This window comes from Branchiostoma lanceolatum, chromosome 2, assembly GCF_035083965.1.
Source record: "Branchiostoma lanceolatum isolate klBraLanc5 chromosome 2, klBraLanc5.hap2, whole genome shotgun sequence".
NCBI classification, from domain to species: Eukaryota; Metazoa; Chordata; class Leptocardii; order Amphioxiformes; family Branchiostomatidae; genus Branchiostoma; species Branchiostoma lanceolatum.
Window position 1 is genome coordinate 36,584,638 of NC_089723.1, and position 23,049 is coordinate 36,607,686.

The window sequence follows — 23,049 nt, forward strand, 5'->3', positions numbered from 1 at the left end:
TAATTATCTTCTTGAACTTTACAATGTTAAGAAAATAAAGGAAATCATGCAAATTCGAACTTTCATTTCACTTTCCATCTTAAGATAACACAGAAATGCAGGAATCATCTTTCTTTAACTTTGTGGAAAAGGAATTCGAACAGAAAAACACTTGGGAATTACTTGTTTTACAATTTCTTGATTTTCTCATTTTTCTTAAATGTATTTGGTCAAGAAAATAACTGTATTTGGTCAAGAAAATCCTTACATCTTCTTAGATATTACTAAGAATTGCAAGAATCATATTTCTCAGACTTCCTAAATTAAGAAAACAAGAAATGTCAAGAATTTTTTCCTAGTGAAATGAAAGTCTAAAGAAAAATTCATGTATGGCAAGAATAAAAATCTTAAGAGTAGATTCTGTAAAATACTCCATTTGACCAAACAAGAAGCAAATATTGTGTGAAGAATAAGGAAGAAAGATTGACTTGCATTTCTAGAATATTCTTGCTGATAAAAAATCATACTAGAAATCCTATCTTCACCTAAGAAAAACAAGAATAAAACTCTTAATGTAAGATCACACATTCAAAGGTTTTGCGTAAGGTTTCTTGATTTTCTTGAAATTCTTTATGGAAAAAAATCTTTCTCTCAATAAGAAAAATCAAGAAAACAAGAAAAATAAGAAAAAGCATTTTTGGTAGTGAAGAAGGATATCCTCCCCCGGGTCCAAGCCGGCGTCTTCCAGTTCCTATTGGAACCAGAAGCTCAACTGTGAAGCCTCTACCAATTAAGCTACAGGGACATCCCGGACATCCTATTGTGGAGAAATTAAACTGTTCACCAACGTCTGCAATTGGTCAATGGTCCTTGGAAGTCGGTATCGACCTCCCCCCTCCGAACCTAACAAAAATTACACTTGCATAAAGTTTCGTGTCCAGAGCAAATAGGCCAGTTAGCTGGAGAGGACTTTGCAATGAAAATGAAATAATATTACGACATGTGTAGCTACCTCACCAGTTGTACTTTTGAAGATTGTGCACTCCCTTTGATATTGTTGCCATGTACAACTGCAATGAACAATAAAGTTCATTCCATTGACCATAAGACATTTCTCTCCCACCAGGACACCCTTGCCCACAGCACGGCCGGCCTGTCGTTCTTCCAGACGGGTATGATGATCCTGGAAGGTCCAGATGCTGTGGACAACGTCATCGTGCCTTACGTGCAGAAGACCCTGCTGTACCCGGAACTCACCATCGTCTTCATCGTCGCCTTCGTGCTGCTGATGCCCATTCTGCTCATGAACCTATTGGTGAGACTATAAATGTTGTTTTCTTTTCACTTGGGAAGGGGGGGTACATGAATGGCATATTCAAGTTCCTTATTGGCGTTTTTTTGTCTTAGGTTAATTTTGCAGCCGACGAAGTGAGGTTTTTTTTTCGGTTTGATAACCAGGCTACGGAACGGTGGGTCAAGGTGAAAGACAACTTCTTCCCGCAAACTTTATCTAAACCAAAAAAAATGTCAATAGGGAACTCATACAGACTGGAATATACGCACTGGTGTGAAGTCCCCCTAACACACCCTCTTTCCCTTATAGGCTTCAGTTGCTGAGTGGCCGCACAGGTATCAATTTGACAGATAGCTCAATGAATTCACAGATGAAGAACTAATTTTTTCACGTGTTTTGTGAACTCAAGGATTACATCAAAGCAATTTTGGTCCCTATGCGGTCCTCAGCGATCGCGTCTAGTTGGAAGGGACCTAATGTAATACAATTTTCCATTGGAGAACAATGTATTTAGAGATGGTCAATAGATGATTGCTACATAGAAAAATTGAACGAGGGAAAAACACCACGCTCAGCAGGTCCAATGTTTAAAACCTTGTTGTACCGGGTACTTACTTCACAATTCATGAATTGGGCACCTTTATAATGCTCCATTTGACAAGTAATAAATGAACATCATTTTTCAGATCGGTCTGGCAGTCGGGGACATCTCCGGTGTTCAGAGGAACGCCCAACTTAAGCGGCTAGCCATGCAGGTAGGCGAGCGGGGATTTTTCAAGACATTAAGACGATTGTCAGGATAGATCTCGCACGATAGACAGCATGATGGTCCGATACAAAGCTGTGATGATTTTGAAATGGTGTAAGCTTAGCCCTTTTTAGGTAACACTGCACAACCAATGGTGTAAAATGATGGTCATCGCCAAGTACTGTAGAGACGTCACACCTAGAGGACTATTAACAACGCTTCCATCTAGCTAGATGTGCAAAACCTGCGTGACAGGCTGTGCAGTAGAAATCAACCAGCGACTGCCGCGCCTCGTGCCTGTAAAGTTGGTGTGTGTACAAAAGGGAGGTCATGCTGATTATACAGAGACAGAAGCTACTGTGTTACGCCAAAGGGTGGCTATCCCGAATATACAGGGCGATGATACCGGTTATATAGATACAGATGCAGTCCGGACTTACCTATGTCCATCGTGACAGGTGGAGCTCCACACTGAGTTAGAGGCTAAGCTGCCGGAGTGGCTGGTGAAGAGAGTGGACAAAGTGGAGGTGACGGTTTACCCCAACACTTGCAAGGGTAAAGCAGCCAGCGTGAGTATCTCCATATTGTGGAAGAATTGTGCAAGTAGCATGTAGCCCCGAAACCAAATGAAGCTATTAATGGGTTGTCATAGTCGTTGCTAGGTTGGTAGGTCTTGGTGAGTAGTCTTGGTATCATCCTATTGCTACCGGGGCTTCTACACTCGCTACCTTAAAAAATCCAGGTTAGCGAACGCAGAAGCCCCGGTAGTAATCTCGAATGGCACCCAGGCTACTTGGGGAGACCAAGGTCCAGAATGATTATGGACCTCCTGCTGCCTTGCCTTGGTATTGCAGTGGCACTTCCCGTTTTTGTATCCTTTGTCTCGTTATGCAAGACTAAGTATTCATTAGTATCCAAGTGGACTGCACTTTCCCCTTCCTTTTTTGTGATGTCCTAAAAGTCTCATTTTATGGATCAGTTTTGCAATAAGGAAGGTGCCAGACGGTTACCAAAACGTCGGCTAGGTATTAGCTCTCTGGATATACACAGAGAACTTTGTTATCGAGTGTTTTACCTACCTGATGAAACTATTCACGAATGTGTCATTTGATAATGACCTGTTTATTGATATATTGCAAATTGCCCAATCTGCAATCACGAAAGAAATAAGCTTTTTAACGGGGCCACCAAATTCCATCCTACTTTCTATACGTTCACAGTCAAAAAGAATACTCTCCTCTTAACATCACAGAACACACACATTTCTGAAAAACTGGAATCGTTCGTCTTCCACTGTCCACTGGAAAAAGACATCAAACCCAATGAGTTAGAATTTAGTGTCAGTATTTAGACTAGTCACATGCTATATTGTTACCCATTATCTCAACGTCCTTTTCATGCTACTTGCAATTCCTCTCCGTGCAAGATCGTACAATAAACTTTCCTATATTGCAAATATTAACCTTTTTCTTCCCCAAAGTGGCTGACCCAGATAAGATCATCGATGGGAATTGACGACGGGAACTCTGTAGATCACGACGCCGCACGAGGAGACGCTCTGAACTCCACGGTCACCACCAGATGCCTGGCCGTAGCGATCGACAAGCAAAAGAGAAGGTGTGACACACTTACAAGTAGTTGACCTCAAGTTCGATCTCTTTCAATCTGTATCAGACAGCTTTGAGTTGATGTCTGTGAACATTTTTAAAAGGAAACTTATCAAAAGCAACTTTAACACGTTTGGCATACTGGTTAAAGTTAGCAACGACTTATCTTATTAGTGCCACGTACAAAGAACACTAATCCATTTTTATACCTTGGTGGGGTGAGGAAAGTCGTGTTCTCAGGGGCACAGCATCGGTGCTGTGTCAGAGGGTTCGAACCCAGGACATCTGGATTTCGGGCCAAACACCCTAACGCCAATACGACGCCACAACCATGCAGTAAATATCATTGTATTAGTAATTAGGATGTTAAGTTTTATTCTATGCATTGTATTATGTTTAATAGTTGTTGCCGTACCTTGCACCGTGTACAGTTGTTGTGCAAATAAAGTTCGTCTTTTTTAAAAACACCCTTCTTTTCCTTCTCGCCCGTAGGATGAAGGAGATGAACAGCATGCTGGTCCAGCAGCATCAGCTCCTGCGCCTCATCGTGCAGAAGATGGAGATCCGCACGGAGGCTGACGACCGGGACGTGGGAGACGCCGCCCCGATGTGCCGCTCGGGGCCTGCCCGGCCCGCAACGGCGCCTCGGTCTTCGTCTAAAAACTCTTTGTCTCGTGCTTAAGACGTGGGAGACCCCACTCTGACGTCCCGTTCGGGGCCCGCCCGACCCTCAACAGCACCTAGGTCTTCGTCTAAAAACTCTCAATCTCGTGCTTAAGACGTTGGAGACGCCGCCCCGATGTGCCGCTCGGGGCCCGCCCGGCCCTCAACAGCACCTCGTTCTTCTTCTAAAAACTCTTTATCTCGTGCTTAAGACATGGGAGACGCCGCCCCGACATGCACTTCCCGCTCGGGCCCCGCCCGGCCCTCAACAGCACCTAAGTCCTCGTCTAAAAACTCTCTATCTCGTGTTTAGGTCACTATTGAAAACAGGGGCCCCGCCGGGTAGTTTACGGGCTATTTTTCACTTTTTTTCTGTTGCTGCCGGGCTATATATTTTTGAACCTGTGGTTTGCTTGTTTGTTTGTTTATTTATTTAACCAGGGGAAATCATATTGCGCAACCGGTGTATTCTAATTTGGAGTTATATAATTGACCTGGGGCTCGGCGAGAATAATGCTTGGGGCCCACCAGACCCTAAATCTTCATTTGTACAACAGAAAATCAGAAAAGATACTAAACCCACCTGCTTGTAATAAGGCGTTACATATATACTTTGTATTAGCCTTTACTGTTTAGTATATAATTTTAGTTAAATTTTGTATTTCTATTTCGTGATCTGAAGCTGACCGTACCGTACGAAAGTCAATGGTGGTACTTTTTGTTGCGTGGATAGACCCTCTCTATACAAATGCTGTCTCAGCTTATTATGTATACTACCATTAGCATTTGACCATGGTTCCAATAGCTAATTTATCAATCTGTAGTATAAAGTGAATTTGTAAGACAATATGCAGTCTATAAAGCCGTTAAAGTATATAGAAAGAGAGAGGGGGAGCTGGAGAGAATCCTCCTTCATTCTGCACTGTCTTGTTTCATTTTACAAAGTAAACTATATCTGTGGTTTTATTAACTAGATAAGATTAGATCAAATTAGGTGGCTGTACACTATATTGAATTTGGAAAAGTCACCCAAAAAGATGAAAACTACACTATTGTGTGTCCTTGACGTACCCTACAACTTATTGTTTTAGAACTGTTGTTGCTCTTCAATATAACCGTTATCGTTGTAATTCCTGTAAGTCTTTGTATAAACACAAAGTGTATAATCGAGAATCTTATATAGAATAGATATTGTGGTTAAGATTTTATTTTAGTCGCAACGACTGTAGGCTGATCATTGTCATTGAAGTTTACTCTCCAATCAGAGGTATGGGTACGACTGGTTCTTGATTTCAGACGTTTTTTGTCGGGATTTCTATTTTGTCTCGTTTTCTTAATAGGTTGGCAACATAATGAGAACGCGACAAAATAGAAAGCCTGACGAAAACGTCAAAGAACACGTAAAAAAACAGCCGGACCCATTTCTCTGCGTGGAGAGTCATTAAAACACGTTGTTTGCACGTGAAGTTGTGACCGGCTTTTATCTCAAATCCGGAAAGTGTTTCAATGTTATGCATTAAAGTTGTGGCATCTAAACACACTGTTCCTGTCCTTGATTGGCCATAACCGCCGTCCATAGTTAGGCGTTGATGTAAGTATTGTGAACACTTCATGAAGACATGGGAATCAATATTAGATCTTCAGTCTTGGTGTAAGTAGGCAAATATTTTTTTGTTTCTAGACAACACGTGTACGTCATCAGAAAAGCTAAAAAAAGTTACAATAGTTGATAAATACAGGTATCATATATTCACCATCAACTTCAGGTAGTTACAAGTCTCCTATCCCAACGCACGACGTTATGATATATTCAAATTCAATCTACACAACTAGACAAAGGTTTTCTATGAATTTGCAAATTTTTGGATGCCGTTATGGCATTCTTTTAGGGGATCTACGGTAATGAATTCCATCCAGGAATGAATAATATTTACTTTCAATCTGTACAACCGGACAGACATTTTATGTGAATTTACAAATGTTTCGAATGTCGTTATGGCATTCTTCAGGGGATCTACGGTAATGGAAGTTAGGCACCGCGGAATGAATAACATTTTACATTCAAGTTGTACAACTGGACAAAAGTTTTCTGTGAAGGTACAGATGTTTCGGATGCAGTTATGGCATTCTTCTTCAGTACTCTATGTTTATAACGGTTAAGCATCCAGGTATCAATAGCATTTCTTTCTATACAATCGAACGAAACTTTTCTTTTTGTATACATTTACAAATATTTCGGATACCTTTTCGGCATCCTTCTTCAGTGATCTACGGTAGCTGGTTTGAAAACAAAACGCAAAACACCTACAGTAGATCATGCAAAGTGGACTGCTGGTACGGCATCCTAAACGTTTGCAAATTCACATTAAACATTTGTATGGATCCAGTTCTATGGATTGAATAAAAAATGTTTTATCTATCCTTGGATGCCTAGCCTTCATAAACGCGCGATGTTACAGTTACACTATACGCCTGATACGAGTCACAAGACACGCTCTACACATATATAGCATGCTGTACGACGAGGAAGACCCGGGCCATGTCAAACTTTTTGTACACAACGAAAGATTAAATACCTAGCCAACTCTTCGGTGACCGTCTGTCACCTTTCTTAAGGCAATGATAACTGGTTCTACTCCGCACTGCAGCTAGGTGTCTCTGCTGCAGTGTGAAGTACGTACGCGCAGTACCAAGCGTGACTCAGCTATCCAGTGATTTGCCAACCTGCTGAAACTTCACGCATATCTTATCAGGTGTCTCAAAGCTCTTCTCTTTAAGTGGACCCACGAATCTCATGTGAGGATCGTAAACTAGGGAATTTCATTACATACACCAAGCTCTACTGAATTTTTAAACCAAGGCAAAGTATGATAAAGAATGGCTACTAGTCAAGGCCGGCCGCACCTTTATTGAGGAACGGAACACCAAACAAACATACACCACAATAAAACTTTTTCAAAATACCGTGAAGACAAAAGAAACTTGGTCTTTCAACTGCCCCCAATTTGACCCGGTTCTAAAGAACCATCCACTGACCCATTTTGTCCTTGAGATGTCGACGTCATTCATCAATGACAGGTAGTGAAACTCAACACCTCCGCGCACCGTACCATCCGGGGCCTTGTGCCTTTCTTGAAATCGAAGCATCGTGGTGACAGCACCGCGGCACACCTGTACGGACTAACCCACTGGGAGCCTAACATGTCGACACGGCTCGCCGTCTTCGGCCTTTGCTGCGCGATCCTGGCGTTCTATACCGGTCCAGTCCTGGCACAAAGCAGTGGAGATGGTGACGAACAGGATTACAGCGGTTCGGGAGGAGGGGTGACGGGGACCGGTGTGTATTATAACCCAGGAGGTTCGGGAGAGGGACCAAGCGGGTCTGGCTACGGGTCTGGCTACGGACCAAGCGGGTCTGGGGACTATGGACCAAGCGGGTCTGGGTACTATGGAGGGAGCGGTTCTGGGGACTATGACGGCAGCGGTTGGACCCCTGATCCAGTGTACTACGGTCTAGACCCCAACGGTAAGTACTTTATAAACCTTCGTTGTGGAAACAATGGTACTAATAGTTTTTACCAACCAATGATGCATAAGACATAAAAATAATGCAAAATGGCTTCAGTGAACAAGGTTGATTGGAAATATTCGTAACCGGTTTCACTATTTACATTTCATATGTATGAAACCTTTTTTTCACGAATCCACTTATCGATCTATTTCTGGGTTTCTTTTTTCACTTCTAAAATGTTTATGAAGACAACAGCCAAGGATACAATTTTAAGGCAACAAGTAAAAGAACTTTAGAAAGAAATTAATAAAAAAGGGGGTTATAGATGGATGAGAATTTTGGGATCTTTTACATCATTAAAAGACTGGACATTGCATTGGTAGAGTTATATCCCCTGCAGCTATTTTGCTTTCACAGCCCTAATATTGGTCCCTCAAAAGTTGCCATATTCAAAGAATCCTCAAAGAATGCGGTATTTCAGGATTTAGAGTTTTGAATTGGTAATTACAGCTATTCTGCTTTCACATCCCTAACCTTGGACCAGAAAATCTCCACGAAAGTGGTATTTCAGGATTTAGAGCATGTAGGTCACTTATACTTAGTTATAGTTTCTGGTCTGGACAATGAACGTTGTGCGCGCACTTACTTATATATCCTAGACTCTCATAATTCCACCGGGTGCCCTTAGACCATCACATTAAAAGACAAGTACTCGAAGAAGATAATAAACGTGAATGTAAAGTATCTACTAATGCAGCATCAGTTACTAGTATAAGGCACACTTCAGATATCCAGGTGTTCAATGCGTTCTTGAAAATGTCTCGAAATCATCAAAGGACTTGTCTAGACATTGCATTGGTAATGTTATAGCCCCAGCAGCTATTTTTCTTTCACGGCCCTAATCTTGGTCCCTCATAAGCTGCCACGAATGTGGTATTACAGGATTTAGAGCATGTAGGTCATTTATAGTGTTCTGGTTTGGACTATAAGCGTTGTCCGCGCACTTATTTATATAACATCAACTCTCATAAGCCCTTAGACCAGCACATAAAAAAAAGTGAATTTGAATAGGTCTATTAAATTGCAGCATCAGTTATCCTCGAAGTATGCACTTTTCAGACATCCAGATGTTCAATGCGTTCTTGAAAAAGCCTCTATATCACCCTTTCTTAAAAAGATCTTAAGGTACCGTGCGCAATTATGCCTAGATAACACCTTTTTTGTAATATAGTGGTCTTATCCGTGAATAATTTCATCAGGTTGGCGAATGACTGAATAGCAAGGTTCTTTTATTCACAACCAAGCATTTTATAAGAGCCGACGTTTCGACAGCTGACAGCTCTTGTAAAATGCTTGGTTGTGAATAAAAGAACCTTGCTGTTCATGGTGGTCTTATGTTATAAAGACAACAACGCAGGACAAACCTGCAATTTTTCACATGGTACCTGGCGTATTAATGAGAGTTGACGTTAACTATTGACGGTGAAGAGTGAACGTACTATATATCACCTATGAGGAAAGCCTTACTCGGCTACACTGTACTGTAGGTCATCCGGGTCACGTCAAAGCACTATAAAACAAAATAAACCAAACCAAACACCAAGAAAAGAAGGCGATGTAAAAGTGGTTACCTGTCAAGTCTAGACCCTATCTATTTCCCCCAACCCAAAAGTATACACATTTCACCCAAATTATCAAGGTAAAGATTACATAAATTTCCAGGATGATACCTACGGAATTACCAACGGACCGCTCTGATGAATTGCGCAATTCTTATGTTTTGCCTGTCGCCCTTTGGTACTGTACCGGCAGCACGTTATCTATCATGATACATGGATTATAGCGTAGAAGACATGGAGAATACAACATGGAGTATTCCGTATCACCCGAGGTGCCAGCGTGACCGCGAGTCGGATCGCTCGACGTCGCACGCGAAGGACGTTCGAATTCTTGTATGAAATCCCGTGGGATACGAGCAGATGTCCGTGCGATCATAGTGCAATAAAGTTATTCGCTCGTTCTCATTTAAATGTACACTTGCGTTACCGTTTGAAGTAAGACGTTCCTGATATTAAGATACGCCACATATAAGGTGACAAACTGTCGTTTATATGACGACTCAAAACTTTACTGACTTTTAAAAACGGCATTTTGTCACCTTATATGTGGCATATCTTAATGTCAGGAACGTCTTACTTCAAACGGTAACGGAAGTTACAAAATGTGTACATTTAAATGAGAACGAGCGTATTATCTAAAGTACGGACCGTTCCGAAACACCCGCATCGAGCGTTATACTGGCCCTACCGTATGACATACTAGACGTGTTGGGACTATTATCTTAAAAAGAATACAACACAGGGTATTCCCTATATAAACCCTCAATCCTCTTTCCTTCGGCCTTCGCGCGACCCGACCCGCGGTCGGGCTGGTAACTTGGGTGATACACCGTGTTGAATTTTCCAAGGTCACATCTCCTTGCAAATAGACGCATCTTCATGTTCCTGACAAGAAGAAAACTTTGTGCTTCTCCGAGCTTTGGATGCATGAAGAAGAAGTTTCGCACGCCTCACCTTGACTTAAACTTTTACTCAACAACTTGTAAGAGGGAAATGGGGTAGGTTTATGGCTTTCAAATGAGATAATTACTGTGCATGCGCTGAAATAAAATGGCGGGAGTAGCATGTCTGTAATGTAAACAGACTCTGAGTTGAATCTAACTTGCAGTTAATGCAGATGTTTTTCGTCAAAACCTCGTGCAGCTACTCTTAACCTACCGGAAAACGAGTTTTTCCTCTGCTGTCCAACAAATTCTGGTTCAAACGGATTTTGCTCGTCTTTTATACACTTTTTGTAATGTATGATTATTGTCATCTTGAAACCATCTCACGTAAATCAATGGAAACCTCAAAGTTTGCAGGCAGGCAGGAAAGTTAAGATGTTGACAGCAAAACAGGTCCAGTGACATGAGTGGTCATGGTGGTTTCTATAAGTTTTGTGTTCCAAATTCTAAAACAAATAGGCAGCTTAGGAAACAATTCATTTCCTACTTTATGGGGAAAACTTCAAATACGAACAGAATAAAATGAACATTTCAATCAAGGATCGAGGCTCTACTAATCTCCTTGGTTGGATGGAACTCCAATACATCTAACCATTCGGTGTAGAGATGAAGGCATATTAGATGACAGTCATGCAAACAATCCGTCGCCGACAACAGAACCTTTCACTCTAGTTGCAGGGTCGCGTGACTCTGTTGACACCGTTTCCCTGGTAAGCCTCCGCCCAAATGAGTTTATCAAACAGCGTACCTTGTTGGCAAACACCCATTGTGTGTGTACGTATTGTAGGTAAGTTACCACCCGGATCTGTGGAGCCCAACAGACCAGCTACTGAATAGATAATGAGCGCCGCAAAACTGTCCTTTATGTCTCTTGTTGTATAGTTGGTAGGCAGACGATTGTGTGGTAGTAATGATCTATAACCACTGTCCTAGACAGAGTTGGTAGGTGTTGTTATCAATATTGATCGACGGAGGCCATAGATACATATTTGCACGTATAAACGTTACGGGTGATGACGCGAAGAGACTAAGATGTGAGATGCGTCAGAGACAAAGAGCGTCGGTTGTCATGACATTCATCATCACCCAACCTTCTGCTCTCATCATCACCCAACCTTCTCTCTCTCTCTCTCTCTCTCTCTCTCTCTCTCTCTCTCTCTCTCTCTCTCTCTCTCTCTCCCTCTCTCTCTCTCTCTCTCTCTCTCTCTCCCTCTTCCTATATATATATATATATATATATATATATATATATATATATATATATATATATATATATATATATATATATATGTATATACATATCAACAGATAGTGAAAATTATCGCAAGCCACGCTTTTTGAGGATCGCCAGTTTCCATTGAAGCAACTTTTCGGGGGTTTGACAATCGCTGAGGAGCGATGTGGCTAATTACGGCCGCTCAAAGGACAACGGTCAACATCCATTGGAATGGGGGCCTTGTTGTGACAGTGAATGAACTATAAGGAGCCACAATGCGGAACACAGCCACGAGACAAAGAAGGCTTGTCCCGCCATGGTCTACAAACATGTATAAGTGCGAGACGACCTCCTTGCCTGAAGCATCATAAATCATATCATAGTTTGAATGCTAATTAAAGCTAATTGGACGTTGTACAACCAAAAAAGGATTTGTATGGTCGATTAAACTTTAAGCAAATCATTCGGGTCGCCATGCAGTATCCATGGGCTGAGACAGTATCCATGGCAACCGGTGATATTGTATTGCCAACCGAAAAGTCTGCTTGGAGATTATGAACTCAATGAATTGAATAAGATCCACGATTTTGCAGTATGATTTGAAAGACAACCAAAATAAAACGAAACTTAACAAAATATCGTTCTTTGTCAAGGTATCTATTCATCTATTTATTTCTCGTGGAGACAGTTTTGTTGTCTCTTAAGTCGTGTGACTGATTTCCAGACGACAGAAACAAAATTTTAACACCTTCGACTAATTATAAGTTCAGGTAAGTTACCAATGTAGTGGATGGCAACGACAGCATACAAAGCTATTCAAAGTAAATTTAGATGACTGAAGTTGTCTTGTCGCGGCTGATATGCACCGCTGGTGTAGTAAAACGGCCATTAGGGAACAGGGATTTCACTGATCTCTTACTTTAAATTGTTGATCTTACTCCAGATCTACCTTTGTATTGTGAAAGTCGGATTACACGAGTCTGTCGTGTCTTTAAACAACTTCGCCTGACGTGAACAATTGCTTAAACCAATGCACGCCGTAACGCTTATCACGAACTTCTTCAATCGAATCACGCTAAGCCGACATAAGCCGAAGAGCATGCAATGCAAAGGATGTAAACATTTTCTTTCAACGGGGTTCTCATTCGATGACTCGAACCCGCAGCTATATATAATCATGCTGTTTCATTAAGGCAGGTGTGAGAGTGATTCTGCCTCCACTGTATGTCAAGCAACGGCCAGAAATCTGCGAAAAGGGACGAAATATCCTCACTAGACTCCTGTTCATGCAGGTCACAGCATATACCCCGTCTTAGATTACTTTTCCATCTAGCGTAAGTGTAATCAAACACACAAATCACATAGTCTTAATCGTGAAACCAAGTTAGAATTCAAGCCAATCAAATTAATGTTAAGGAACTAACTTTTATCATCAGCATGATTGCGTTGTGTCATGTGTGCTCAAACGACGTCCTAGGTTTCTAAATATGTGCTGTTTTTGTTAGAATTTGAGTATCCCTATCATTCTAGGGCTTCTGTCTTCCGAAAGAACACATGCACTCAAGAGGGATAGCGCGTCTTTGTATTGACAATCGTTTGTCGTGAAATACATTGGATGGTTTCATTTGATATCATGCCAACCATTTCTGTCTGGTCTAAGACAAACTCTGTGCCAAGAGGGTGATACGGGATTAGCTACAGGTCCCTTACCCCAAGATGCCCGGGTACAAAAAGTTGGATCATATTTCCTGTGGTCACTACGCAGGTTTGTATAGACAAGCAGTCAAGCATGGTGACGCACCCTGTTCTCTTTTTGTCTCTTATAGCGACCCTTGTCAGCTTACCTGCCTCTCTTTCAGAGTTAGGGGGCGTGGCAAGGAGGGCCAGATGCCATTGTGATTCCAAGGACGTCCCAAATACCCCGGATATAAAAGAAGGCTGATGTTAGAACATCGTTGATACATGAATTCTGTCGTCCTTGTCTTATGAAGGTATTTGGGTGATTGGCGTACTGGTATGTCAACAGTATTAACTGACTTATATGATAGGAACGCAGCGTATACTACCTCAAGTTCTGCAGCACAAGCGTGTATCCTGCTTTGTATGCATTGCCTGCCCGTTTCTATACCGCCACCAACCTGCCCACAGCCAATGAACAATGCTCCTCTGTAAGCTTAGACTCCTGCTCGCAGTGACCGAACAGGGTTGGTTTCCGCAGGTCACAGAAAGATATCACCCGACTCCCAGGTCTTACACTGCATGGTCTATTAACGAGGCGTGGCATGTGGTCCCTGTGTTGTGGTTGGTCTCTATGTGCTTTGTTATCAGAGGTGTTAGACCTGCGCAAGAATGTGGGCTAATGTCTCATTAGCTTATTGGTTAAGAAGATGATAGACAGATCAGACGGAGTGTCCTGGTAAGGTTTTTATGCTGAAAGAATAATTTTCTGTCCTTTTGACTTTGATATTAGATTTCACATGCTTTTGAAAGGGTACGTATCAAAAGGCTAACACATTATTAGCCATTTAATATACGATTAAAGTACAGTTTATTGATATCTTGTTCGTCGAACATCTGGTATTCTCTTTGAGAAACCCGGTTTATTGTTTCAGCGGGACAAAAATATCAATATGAAAAATGTCAATCTGAAAACAACCTTCCATGTCCAATACCTCTGTAAGAGTGGCAGAAATGCTGACAAGGGTAGCTGGAAGAATTAAAAAGAGAATAGGGTGTGACATTATGCTTGTCTGTCTGTCTATACGACATGCAAATGTAATAGTAGCCCACTGCGTTCTGCTGCTGCTGTGGTCAGGACACCCTGCAGCTGCAATCAGTTTTAAACATGCTTTGTCAGACATTCAAACAGTCCGTGATTATTCCCCAAAACTACGTAGTTTTATTTCCCTACGTCAAATAGCTCATATGCTCGTTTGAACTTTGAACAGGATACTGTACCGTCGCGCGGGATATAACTTAAGACTTCGTGATCATAACAAAAATCGTCTTCGTGCCCATGACAAGATCAACTGTTGATATTAAATTGGTATCTCTTACAACTGATAAGCCTATCATTCAGATAGCTCGGGACCCTTCAACATTCTTATCTGATTTACTTTAAAAACGAGTTTCCACAGATGCTCGAACGGCCGCCTGGGGACCACTGACCGACTAAAATGGCTCCTGCTCAGTCGCGATATTTTAGGGATCACACTTTGTTCATCGGTCACAGTGCCATACTCTAGCCTGACAAATCGCGCTCCTAGCGGCCGGCCGGTCCTGTAACTGCCAGCCCCTTGGGGTGGGGGTCAGTAACCTCCGGCCGAGAGCTTGTTTATTTTTTTATTTTTTTATTCGGTTTTTGACAGCCAAGGACGACGTGGCACTGCACTCGACTTTTATAACTTATATTAACAGTGCCACGTACAGATGACAACATACCCATTTTAATTTTTATACACCTGGGCGAAGTCAGGAAAGTCGTGTAAAGTGCCTTTTCCAAGGGCACAACATCGGTGGCGTCAGGGGGATTCAAACTCGAGACCTCTTGGTTTTGAGTCGAACACCCTGCCGTTGCGCCACACGACCCCACAAACAGAGCTTGTTTAAACACAGGCTATGCCATACTCCACATTTTCAGAGCGATTTTCTCCGTGCTTGTTAACAGTTTTTCGTCGTCCGAGGTCAATTAGATGTTTGCATACTTTTCAAGACCACAAACATCCCTCTTCCTGCAGGTTCTTGCAGCAACTCTCCTTGTCAGAACAACGCTGGCTGCTGCGAGGCTCCCGAAGGAGGCTGGCACTGTTACTGCCTGCTGGGGTACGAGGAACCTGACTGCAGCTACTTTAACGACCCGTGCAGCTCAGTCTCAGGAGAGAACCCCTGCATGAATGGAGGCACCTGTTATTACGACCCCGCCAGTAGCCAAGCCGCCTGCGTCTGTCCGACAGGATTCGCAGGTAGGCAGGTCGCTTTTGTCCTGCAATTAATTTACTCTTAGCAATGGAAAAGAGGTGACAAGGAAAATTCATGAGTTTGGGAAGATGTAGGGCCGTAATGCTACTTTAAATCAAGGAGCCTTGTACTCTCTTTGTATGTATTGTGTGTGTATTGTATCTGCTGACTCCTTGTGTGAGTATAATCTTGCTGTGGCTATCAAATACTTCGTGAGATTGTTAATTTTTCCACTCATATAGCAACAGACGACCAATTTATAATTTTCAATAAAAAAAAAGAAAATGAATCGACCAAACAACCCTAAGTCATGTTTTAAGACCCTGCGCAGATTTTGCATTGAAAGCATACACGAATATCCATTTTGACTTTTGCCAGTCTGAAATGTTCAGATACCACCACTGATTGCAATGTATTTTCACCATATGATTTGAAAAATTAAAAGCTATAAGTGTTCCGTCCGCGGGTACCTTTTTGCATATATGTGTGACTTACACTTAACCTCATCCAATATCCATCAGGGGTAGTGTGTGAGTTTTCGGCTCCCACCGACTGTAACTCGGACGAGTGTCAGAACGGAGGGACCTGTCTCGTGGACTCGTACGGATTCGCCATGTGCACCTGTCCGGACGGTTTCTCCGGGTCTGTGTGCGAGTTCGCCTTGGGGGAATGTGAGGAAGACACCTGTGAGAACGGCCACTGCGTCGAATGGATCTGTGCGGGATACTACGCCTGTAACTGTGACGAAGGTAAGTGATGCGGTGACATTGCAGCGACCATGAAACCATTCTTGGCTTCACTCTCGTTGATTGCATCCTTATAGTTTCTGAACCAGACAAAGCCACTTCTTAAAGCCCCTGTCACACTTGTGCGTATATACAAGCCCGCATGAGTTGCGTATTAACACGTTTTTGGTCAAGATCGAGTTTTCAGCCCAAGAAGTCATTTCCTCGGTTCGATAACTAGGCTGCACAACGGTGGGTCAACGCATCAAACAACTTCTTCCCCGCAAACTTTCCTTAAATCTAGGAAATGTTAATGCGCAACGCACGCGCACTTGAATATACGCATAAGTGTGACAGAGCCCATAAGACAAACGAAATTTGCTGGACGTTGCCCTCAGAATCTAATCAACTGTGTCTGTGGTTGCAGGTTTTTCTGGGACATTCTGCGATGAAGAAGGTGAAGATCATTACGGCGATACCGGTGAGTACAAAACTACATTAACCATATGGATGCCGTATGTCTCATTAATGTGTCAGTGCTCTGCACCTCTATCGGTCACCTGGTAACGTAATATGACCAATTAAAGTCCGATTAATTCGAAACGTATTTATCTTAAAACCGCGCGGACAGAGCCAAATTTCAAACCCATGGACAGAAATATCAGCTCTTCTAAAAAGAAAATGCATGGTCTGTAAGTTTTTCTCCGCCTGTTATACGCCGTGCGAGCATGTATTTATATTGAGGTATATAATGAAGAATTGTGCTAGGTTAACCCATTATCGTCCACTTCTGAATCTTTTCCCTTCTAGCGCTATGCTTGAAGAACATAGACCAGAAAAAATGCACAGTAACTGTCCAAAGTAGTCTGCAGACAAATGATAGTAATGACTATGTCTGTCCGGCCACTTGCTTAACACGATGGAAAAAAAACAATGTTTATCTGTAAATTTCCCCCAAATGCGCGGCACGTGGCGTTCACGTGGTAAACGCATGGCCTTTATGCTTTGCTGAGGATCATACTTATGATGTTCTTTATTGCTCATGAGAACAGGCTTTGGCATAATACACCGCGACGTGTGGACATGAGCCAAACCGGACGTAAATAGGTTCTGCACGTAAATAGGTCATGTTACGTTAGGTCTTACAACTCATTCATTGTCATAAAATATCAGATTATCAGCCAAGCGGTTCCGGGGACTACGGTTCCGGAGGCGGGATGACGGGGACCGGTGTGTATTATAACCCCGGAGGTTCGGGAGACGGACCAAGCGGGTCTGGCTACGGTTCTGGCTACGGACCAAGTGGTTCTGGAGACTACGGACCAAGCGGGTCTGGGGACTACGGACCAAGTGGCTCCGGGGACTATGGACCAAGCGGCTCCGGGGACTATGGACCAAGTGGGTCCGGGGACTATGGACCAAGTGGGTCTGGAGACTATGGACCAAGTGGTTCCGGAGACTATGGACCAAGTGGCTCTGGAGACTATGGACCAAGTGCCATGTACTACGGCTTGGACCCCAACGGTGAGCTTCATATGCATACTTTTACTGGAAAAAAAACTAGGTGAAAGAAAATATGACGTGTTTCACTTTGGACGCTCCTTAGTGCTTCGCAAGATGGCTGCGACATTGCAACGCTTGAAACAAATTCAATTTTCCTACAGGTACGTGCAGCGACTCCCCTTGCCAGAACAGCGTTGGCTGCTGCGAGGCCCCCGAAGGAGGCTGGTACTGTGCCTGCCTGTTAGGGTACGCGGAACCTGACTGCAGCTACTTTAATAACGACCCATGCAACTCAGGACATAATCCCTGCATGAACGGCGGCGACTGCTATTTCGACTCCTACAGTAACCAAGCCTACTGCCACTGTCAACCCGGATTTACAGGTAGGAATGCTGCTAATTTGATTTTACAACCAATGTACCAATTAGAAGGCTTGACCTTGGCTTGCTAAACACCAAGGCTTGCGAAACACCAAATCATCAGCGTTCCGTCCAAGATCACATTTGTACGTGTAGGACACTGACACTAAACTTCATGTATTTCTCAACAGGGCCAGCGTGTGAGTTTTCCGCTCCCACCGACTGTAGCTCAGACGAGTGTCAGAACGGAGGAACCTGTACGATGGAATCGTACGGGGATGCCTGGTGTGCCTGTCCGGACGGCTTCTCGGGGCCTGTGTGCGAGTTCGCGATAGGGGAATGTGAGGAAGACATCTGTGTGCACGGGGACTGTGTCGAATGGATCTGTGCGGGATACTATGCCTGTAACTGTGATGAAGGTAAGTGATGGCGTCATCATTACAGGGATAATGAAACCATTCTTGGCTGCATCTCGTTGTCTGTCCGTATCATTCTACCTTCTGATATTATCGACACTTACATGTTATATTTCTTTTTTCTGTTTAGTAGCAAATTGAGATAGAACACAACCTTTGGTACTGATGACTTCAGCTAGACAGTAACAAATCTTCTCAAAATGCTACAAATGCCAATTTTGACTATTTCTTAAACATGTTAGATTTTAATTATACACGACTTCTCTCAGCTAAGTATTCACCCATTGACTACATACAATTATGACTTGAGCTCTCAAAATCTAATTTTTAAGTATGGCCATTGCTGCAGGTTATTCGGGGACATACTGCGATGTGCAGCACAATGAGACCGGTGAGTACATACTTCTTAATTTCGTATCTGTGATCTTTCAATTACATCGTCTCCTCTATGGTTTAATCAATAATCAATGTACATATTGTAGTGATAACTACGATGTATCTTAATTCATATTGAAGTTTTAAAAACTTCTCTGATCTTTTATCTCCGTCAATTCATGATCTTGAACTGGTAAGTGTTTGGTATGCAAAGTTACTGTTAACAGAGGGCAAATGGAGGAAGATGCAGTGATCTTTAGCCCTTCAGCATGTTTGACGCCCCATTCCTACCTCTCTCCGCAGATGGGTGCAGCAGCTCGCCCTGTCAAAACGGCGCTTCCTGCTGCGAGGATCCTGAAGGAGGCTGGTACTGTGACTGTCCGCTGGGGTACGAAGGACCGGACTGTGCAACCTTTAACGACCCCTGCGCTGGAGAGAACCCCTGCATGCACGGGGGCACATGCCAGTTCGACAGTACCATGCCTGACTACGCCTCCTGCCAGTGCCCACATGGCTTTACAGGTAGGAATATCACTTGAGGCTGATATACATTGCTTATGTTTTGGACAGACAAAGGGGTCAGAATCAGATGAAAATGGTTGACAAAAGATATTTTTTTCTTGCCATGCCGAGTTTGAGTGACCTTTCAAGGCAAGAGGGACAAGATGATCCATGGCGCATTGACGGCGAACTATCTATAAAAGGAAAGAACAACGTTAACCCCTTTTAGCCTAGTATACCTTTTTGTTCTACAAATAGGGTTTCGGCCCAGAACCGAGAGATCTTGGATTAGAACCCCTATATGCCTAGCATTTCAGCGATGCTGTGTCATCGGGAAAGGTACGGATTTCCTCACTAGACCCAGGTGGAAAAAATGGGTACCCGACTGTGGGCTCCAACTTCGAATACCGTGCCCTGAACATCATGGACATGAGACTACGTTCACCTACCTACTCGCTGATGGTATAAACATGTTTGTCTCATTTAGGTCAAGTGTGTGAGACCACCGTACCCACCGACTGTACTTTGGACGAATGTCAGAACGGGGCAACCTGTCAGATGGACTCGTGGGGAGGTGGAGACGTCTGGTGTGTCTGCCCGGACGGTTTCACGGGGCCGTACTGCGAGTTTCTGTTCGGGGACTGCCAAGAAGACAGCTGTGAGCAGGGAGACTGTCACCCGGTGGGCTGTGAGGGATATCACACCTGCGAGTGTGAGGAAGGTATGTACCATGTACCATGTCGATATTATAGTGTTTTTCCAGTGCTGGTGTTTTTCCATGTTAAACGTTTTGTGTGCTTTCCTATTGTTTCTGTCTGAATATTTTCCAGGACTTCTGATCTCCAGACAGACACTTACTACAGGCAAGCTAAATTTGCTGGACGGTCATTGCTTACAGAATCTAATCCAAGTATGGTAATTTTTGCAGGTTATTCGGGGACATTCTGCGAGGTGCACGATGATAGTCACTACAACGATACCGGTGAGTACATATACCTGCTTTCTGAATATCTGTGATCTTTTCAAGACCAGAAAATATTGATTTTTAGCTCTCCAGCATCCCAACAACCCACTCCCTTTATCCATCCGCAGATGGTTGCAGCAGCTCGCCCTGTCAAAACGGCGCCTCCTGCTGCGAGGATCCTGAAGGAGGCTGGTACTGTGACTGTCCGCTGGGGTACGAGGGACCGGACTGTGCCACCTTTAACGACCCCTGCGCTGGAGAGAACCCCTGCATGCACGGGGGCACATGCCAGTTCGACAGTACCATGCCTGACTACGCCTACTGCCATTGTCCACATGGATTTACAGGTAGGCATCTCACTTAAGGTATGTACATTGTTAATGTTGTGGACAAGCAATGGACCAGAAAAAGTTGCAAATGATATCGTTTTTCAAGCTATGGATTCTTGCATTTTATTGTATTGTTTCGAATTGTTCCTGCTAGGTTTTGTGTGATCTGCCAAGGCCGGTGAAAAAAGATTATGTCTAGTAACGTTAAATTGACGTGAATGTATCAATAAAACAAATCCCCATTTCAGCCTAGTATACTTTACTTACCGTTGTGTTCTATTGATGGCATGACAAATGTTTGCCTGATTTAGGTCAAGTGTGTGAGACCACCGTACCCACCGACTGTACTTTGGACGAATGTCAGAACGGGGCAGCATGTGAGATGGACTCCTGGGGAGGTGGAGACGTCTGGTGTGTCTGCCCGGACGGTTTCACGGGGCCGTACTGCGAGTTTCTGTTCGGGGACTGCCAAGAAGACAGCTGTGAGCAGGGAAACTGTCACCCGGTGGGCTGTGAGGGATATCACACTTGCGAGTGTGAGGAAGGTATGTACCATGTACCATGGCGATACAATAGTGTTTTTCGACCGCTGGTGTTTTTCTATGTTAAACGTTTTCTGTGCTCTCCTGTTGTTACTGTCTGAATATTTTCCAGTTCTCCTTATTTCCACACAGACACTTACTACAAGCAAACTAAATTTGCTGGACGTTCGTTGCTTACAGAATCTAAGTCAAGTATTGCTTTTTTGCAGGTTATTCTGGGACATTCTGCGAGATAAGCGAGTCCGGGGACTATGGACCAAGTGGTTCTGGGGACTACGGACCAAGTGGTTCTGGGGACTACGGACCAAGTGGCTCTGGGGACTATGGACCAAGTGGTTCTGGGGACTACGGACCAAGTGGTTCTGGGGACTATGGACCAAGTGGTTCTGGGGACTACGGACCAAGTGGGTCTGGCTACGGTTCTGGGGACTATGGACCAAGTGGTTCTGGGGACTATGGACCAAGCGGGTCCGGGGACTATGGACCAAGTGCTATGTACTATGGCTTGGACCCCAACGGTGAGCTTCATATGATCTTATGCATACAGTTACTAGAAATAATATGACCGTAGTTAGGCGATAAAAAGTTTGTAGCGTGTTTCGAAAAACAATTTAGGTTATGCGAATGTTTCACTATGGACACTCTCTTGAAAAATGGCTGCTACATTGCAAGGTTTGAAACAAGGTCAATTTTTCTACAGGTACTTGCAGCGACTCCCCTTGCCAGAACAGTGTTGGCTGCTGCGAGGCCCCAGAAGGAGGCTGGTACTGTGCCTGCATGCTTGGGTACGAGGAACCTGACTGCAGCTACTTAAATAACGACCCATGCAACTCAGCTTCAGGAGAGAACCCCTGCATGAACGGCGGCGACTGCTATTTCGACTCCTACAATAACCAAGCCTCCTGTCACTGTCAACCCGGATTTACAGGTAATTTTCTGATTTGATTTTACAACCAATGTACCAATAAGAAGGCTTATCCAAGGCTTGCTGAACACCTAAGCTTGTTAAGCACCAAGGCTTCTTAAAAACCAAGTCATTAGCGTTCCGTACAAAATAACCTTTGCACATGTATGTCACTGACACTAAACTCCATATATTTCTCAACAGGGCCAATGTGTGAGTTTTCGGCTCCCACCGACTGTAACTCAGACGAGTGTCAAAACGGGGGAACCTGTACGATGGAATCGTACGGGTACGCCTGGTGTGCCTGTCCGGAAGGTTTCTCTGGGCCTGTGTGCGAGTTCGCGATAGGGGAATGTGAGGAAGACATTTGCGTGCACGGGGACTGCGTCGAATGGATCTGTGCGGGATACTATGCCTGTAACTGTGACGAAGGTAAGTTATGGCGTCACTATACCGGGATAATGAAACCATTCTTGGCTACATCTCGTGGTTTGTATCATTCTACCTTCTAAAATCATCAACACTTACATGTTATATTTACTTTCAGTTTAGTAGCAGATTGAGATAGAACGAAACCTTTGGTACTGATGACTTCTGCTAGACAATAACAAATCTTCTCCAAACGCTACAAATGCAAATTTTGACTATTTCTTAAATATGTTATATTTCAACCATACATGACTACTCTCAGCTAAGTATTCACCCATTGACTACATACAGCTATGATTTGAGCTCTCAAAATCCAATTTAAGTATGTCCATTGCTGCAGGTTATTCGGGGACATACTGCGATGTGCAGCACAATGAGACCGGTGAGTACATACCTCTTAATTTCGTATCTGTGATCTTTCAATTACATCGTCTCCTCTATGGTCAAATTTAAGATCAATGTAC

General features: G+C 43.4%; 2 protein-coding genes across 7 annotated transcripts in view; both read left to right on the plus strand.

Annotated features, from left to right (window-relative positions):
- The window catches only part of LOC136428907 (transient receptor potential cation channel subfamily A member 1-like), a 44,945-nt gene extending 39,118 nt beyond the window's left edge, over positions 1–5,827 (plus strand). For all 6 annotated transcript variants that reach the window (XM_066418735.1, XM_066418731.1, XM_066418732.1 and 3 more), the window contains 5 exons: positions 1,106–1,294; positions 1,960–2,028; positions 2,480–2,590; positions 3,502–3,638; positions 4,121–5,827. In XM_066418735.1, coding sequence (XP_066274832.1) covers positions 1,106–1,294; positions 1,960–2,028; positions 2,480–2,590; positions 3,502–3,638; positions 4,121–4,310 — 696 coding nt within the window. In that variant the 3' untranslated portion in view covers positions 4,311–5,827. The remainder of the gene's footprint in view (positions 1–1,105; positions 1,295–1,959; positions 2,029–2,479; positions 2,591–3,501; positions 3,639–4,120) is intronic.
- Positions 5,828–7,433: 1,606 nt separating this feature from the next.
- Positions 7,434–23,049, plus strand: part of LOC136427025 (uncharacterized) — a 34,750-nt gene continuing 19,134 nt past the window's right edge. Inside the window, exons 1-14 of the mRNA XM_066415743.1 lie at positions 7,434–7,817; positions 15,319–15,543; positions 16,060–16,287; positions 16,691–16,720; positions 17,437–17,787; positions 17,928–18,149; positions 18,317–18,544; positions 18,891–18,932; positions 20,510–20,728; positions 21,022–21,255; positions 21,462–21,770; positions 21,953–22,180; positions 22,361–22,588; positions 22,926–22,967. Of these exons, the coding sequence (XP_066271840.1) occupies positions 7,493–7,817; positions 15,319–15,543; positions 16,060–16,287; positions 16,691–16,720; positions 17,437–17,787; positions 17,928–18,149; positions 18,317–18,544; positions 18,891–18,932; positions 20,510–20,728; positions 21,022–21,255; positions 21,462–21,770; positions 21,953–22,180; positions 22,361–22,588; positions 22,926–22,967 (2,911 nt within the window). The 5' untranslated portion in view covers positions 7,434–7,492. The remainder of the gene's footprint in view (positions 7,818–15,318; positions 15,544–16,059; positions 16,288–16,690; positions 16,721–17,436; positions 17,788–17,927; positions 18,150–18,316; positions 18,545–18,890; positions 18,933–20,509; positions 20,729–21,021; positions 21,256–21,461; positions 21,771–21,952; positions 22,181–22,360; positions 22,589–22,925; positions 22,968–23,049) is intronic.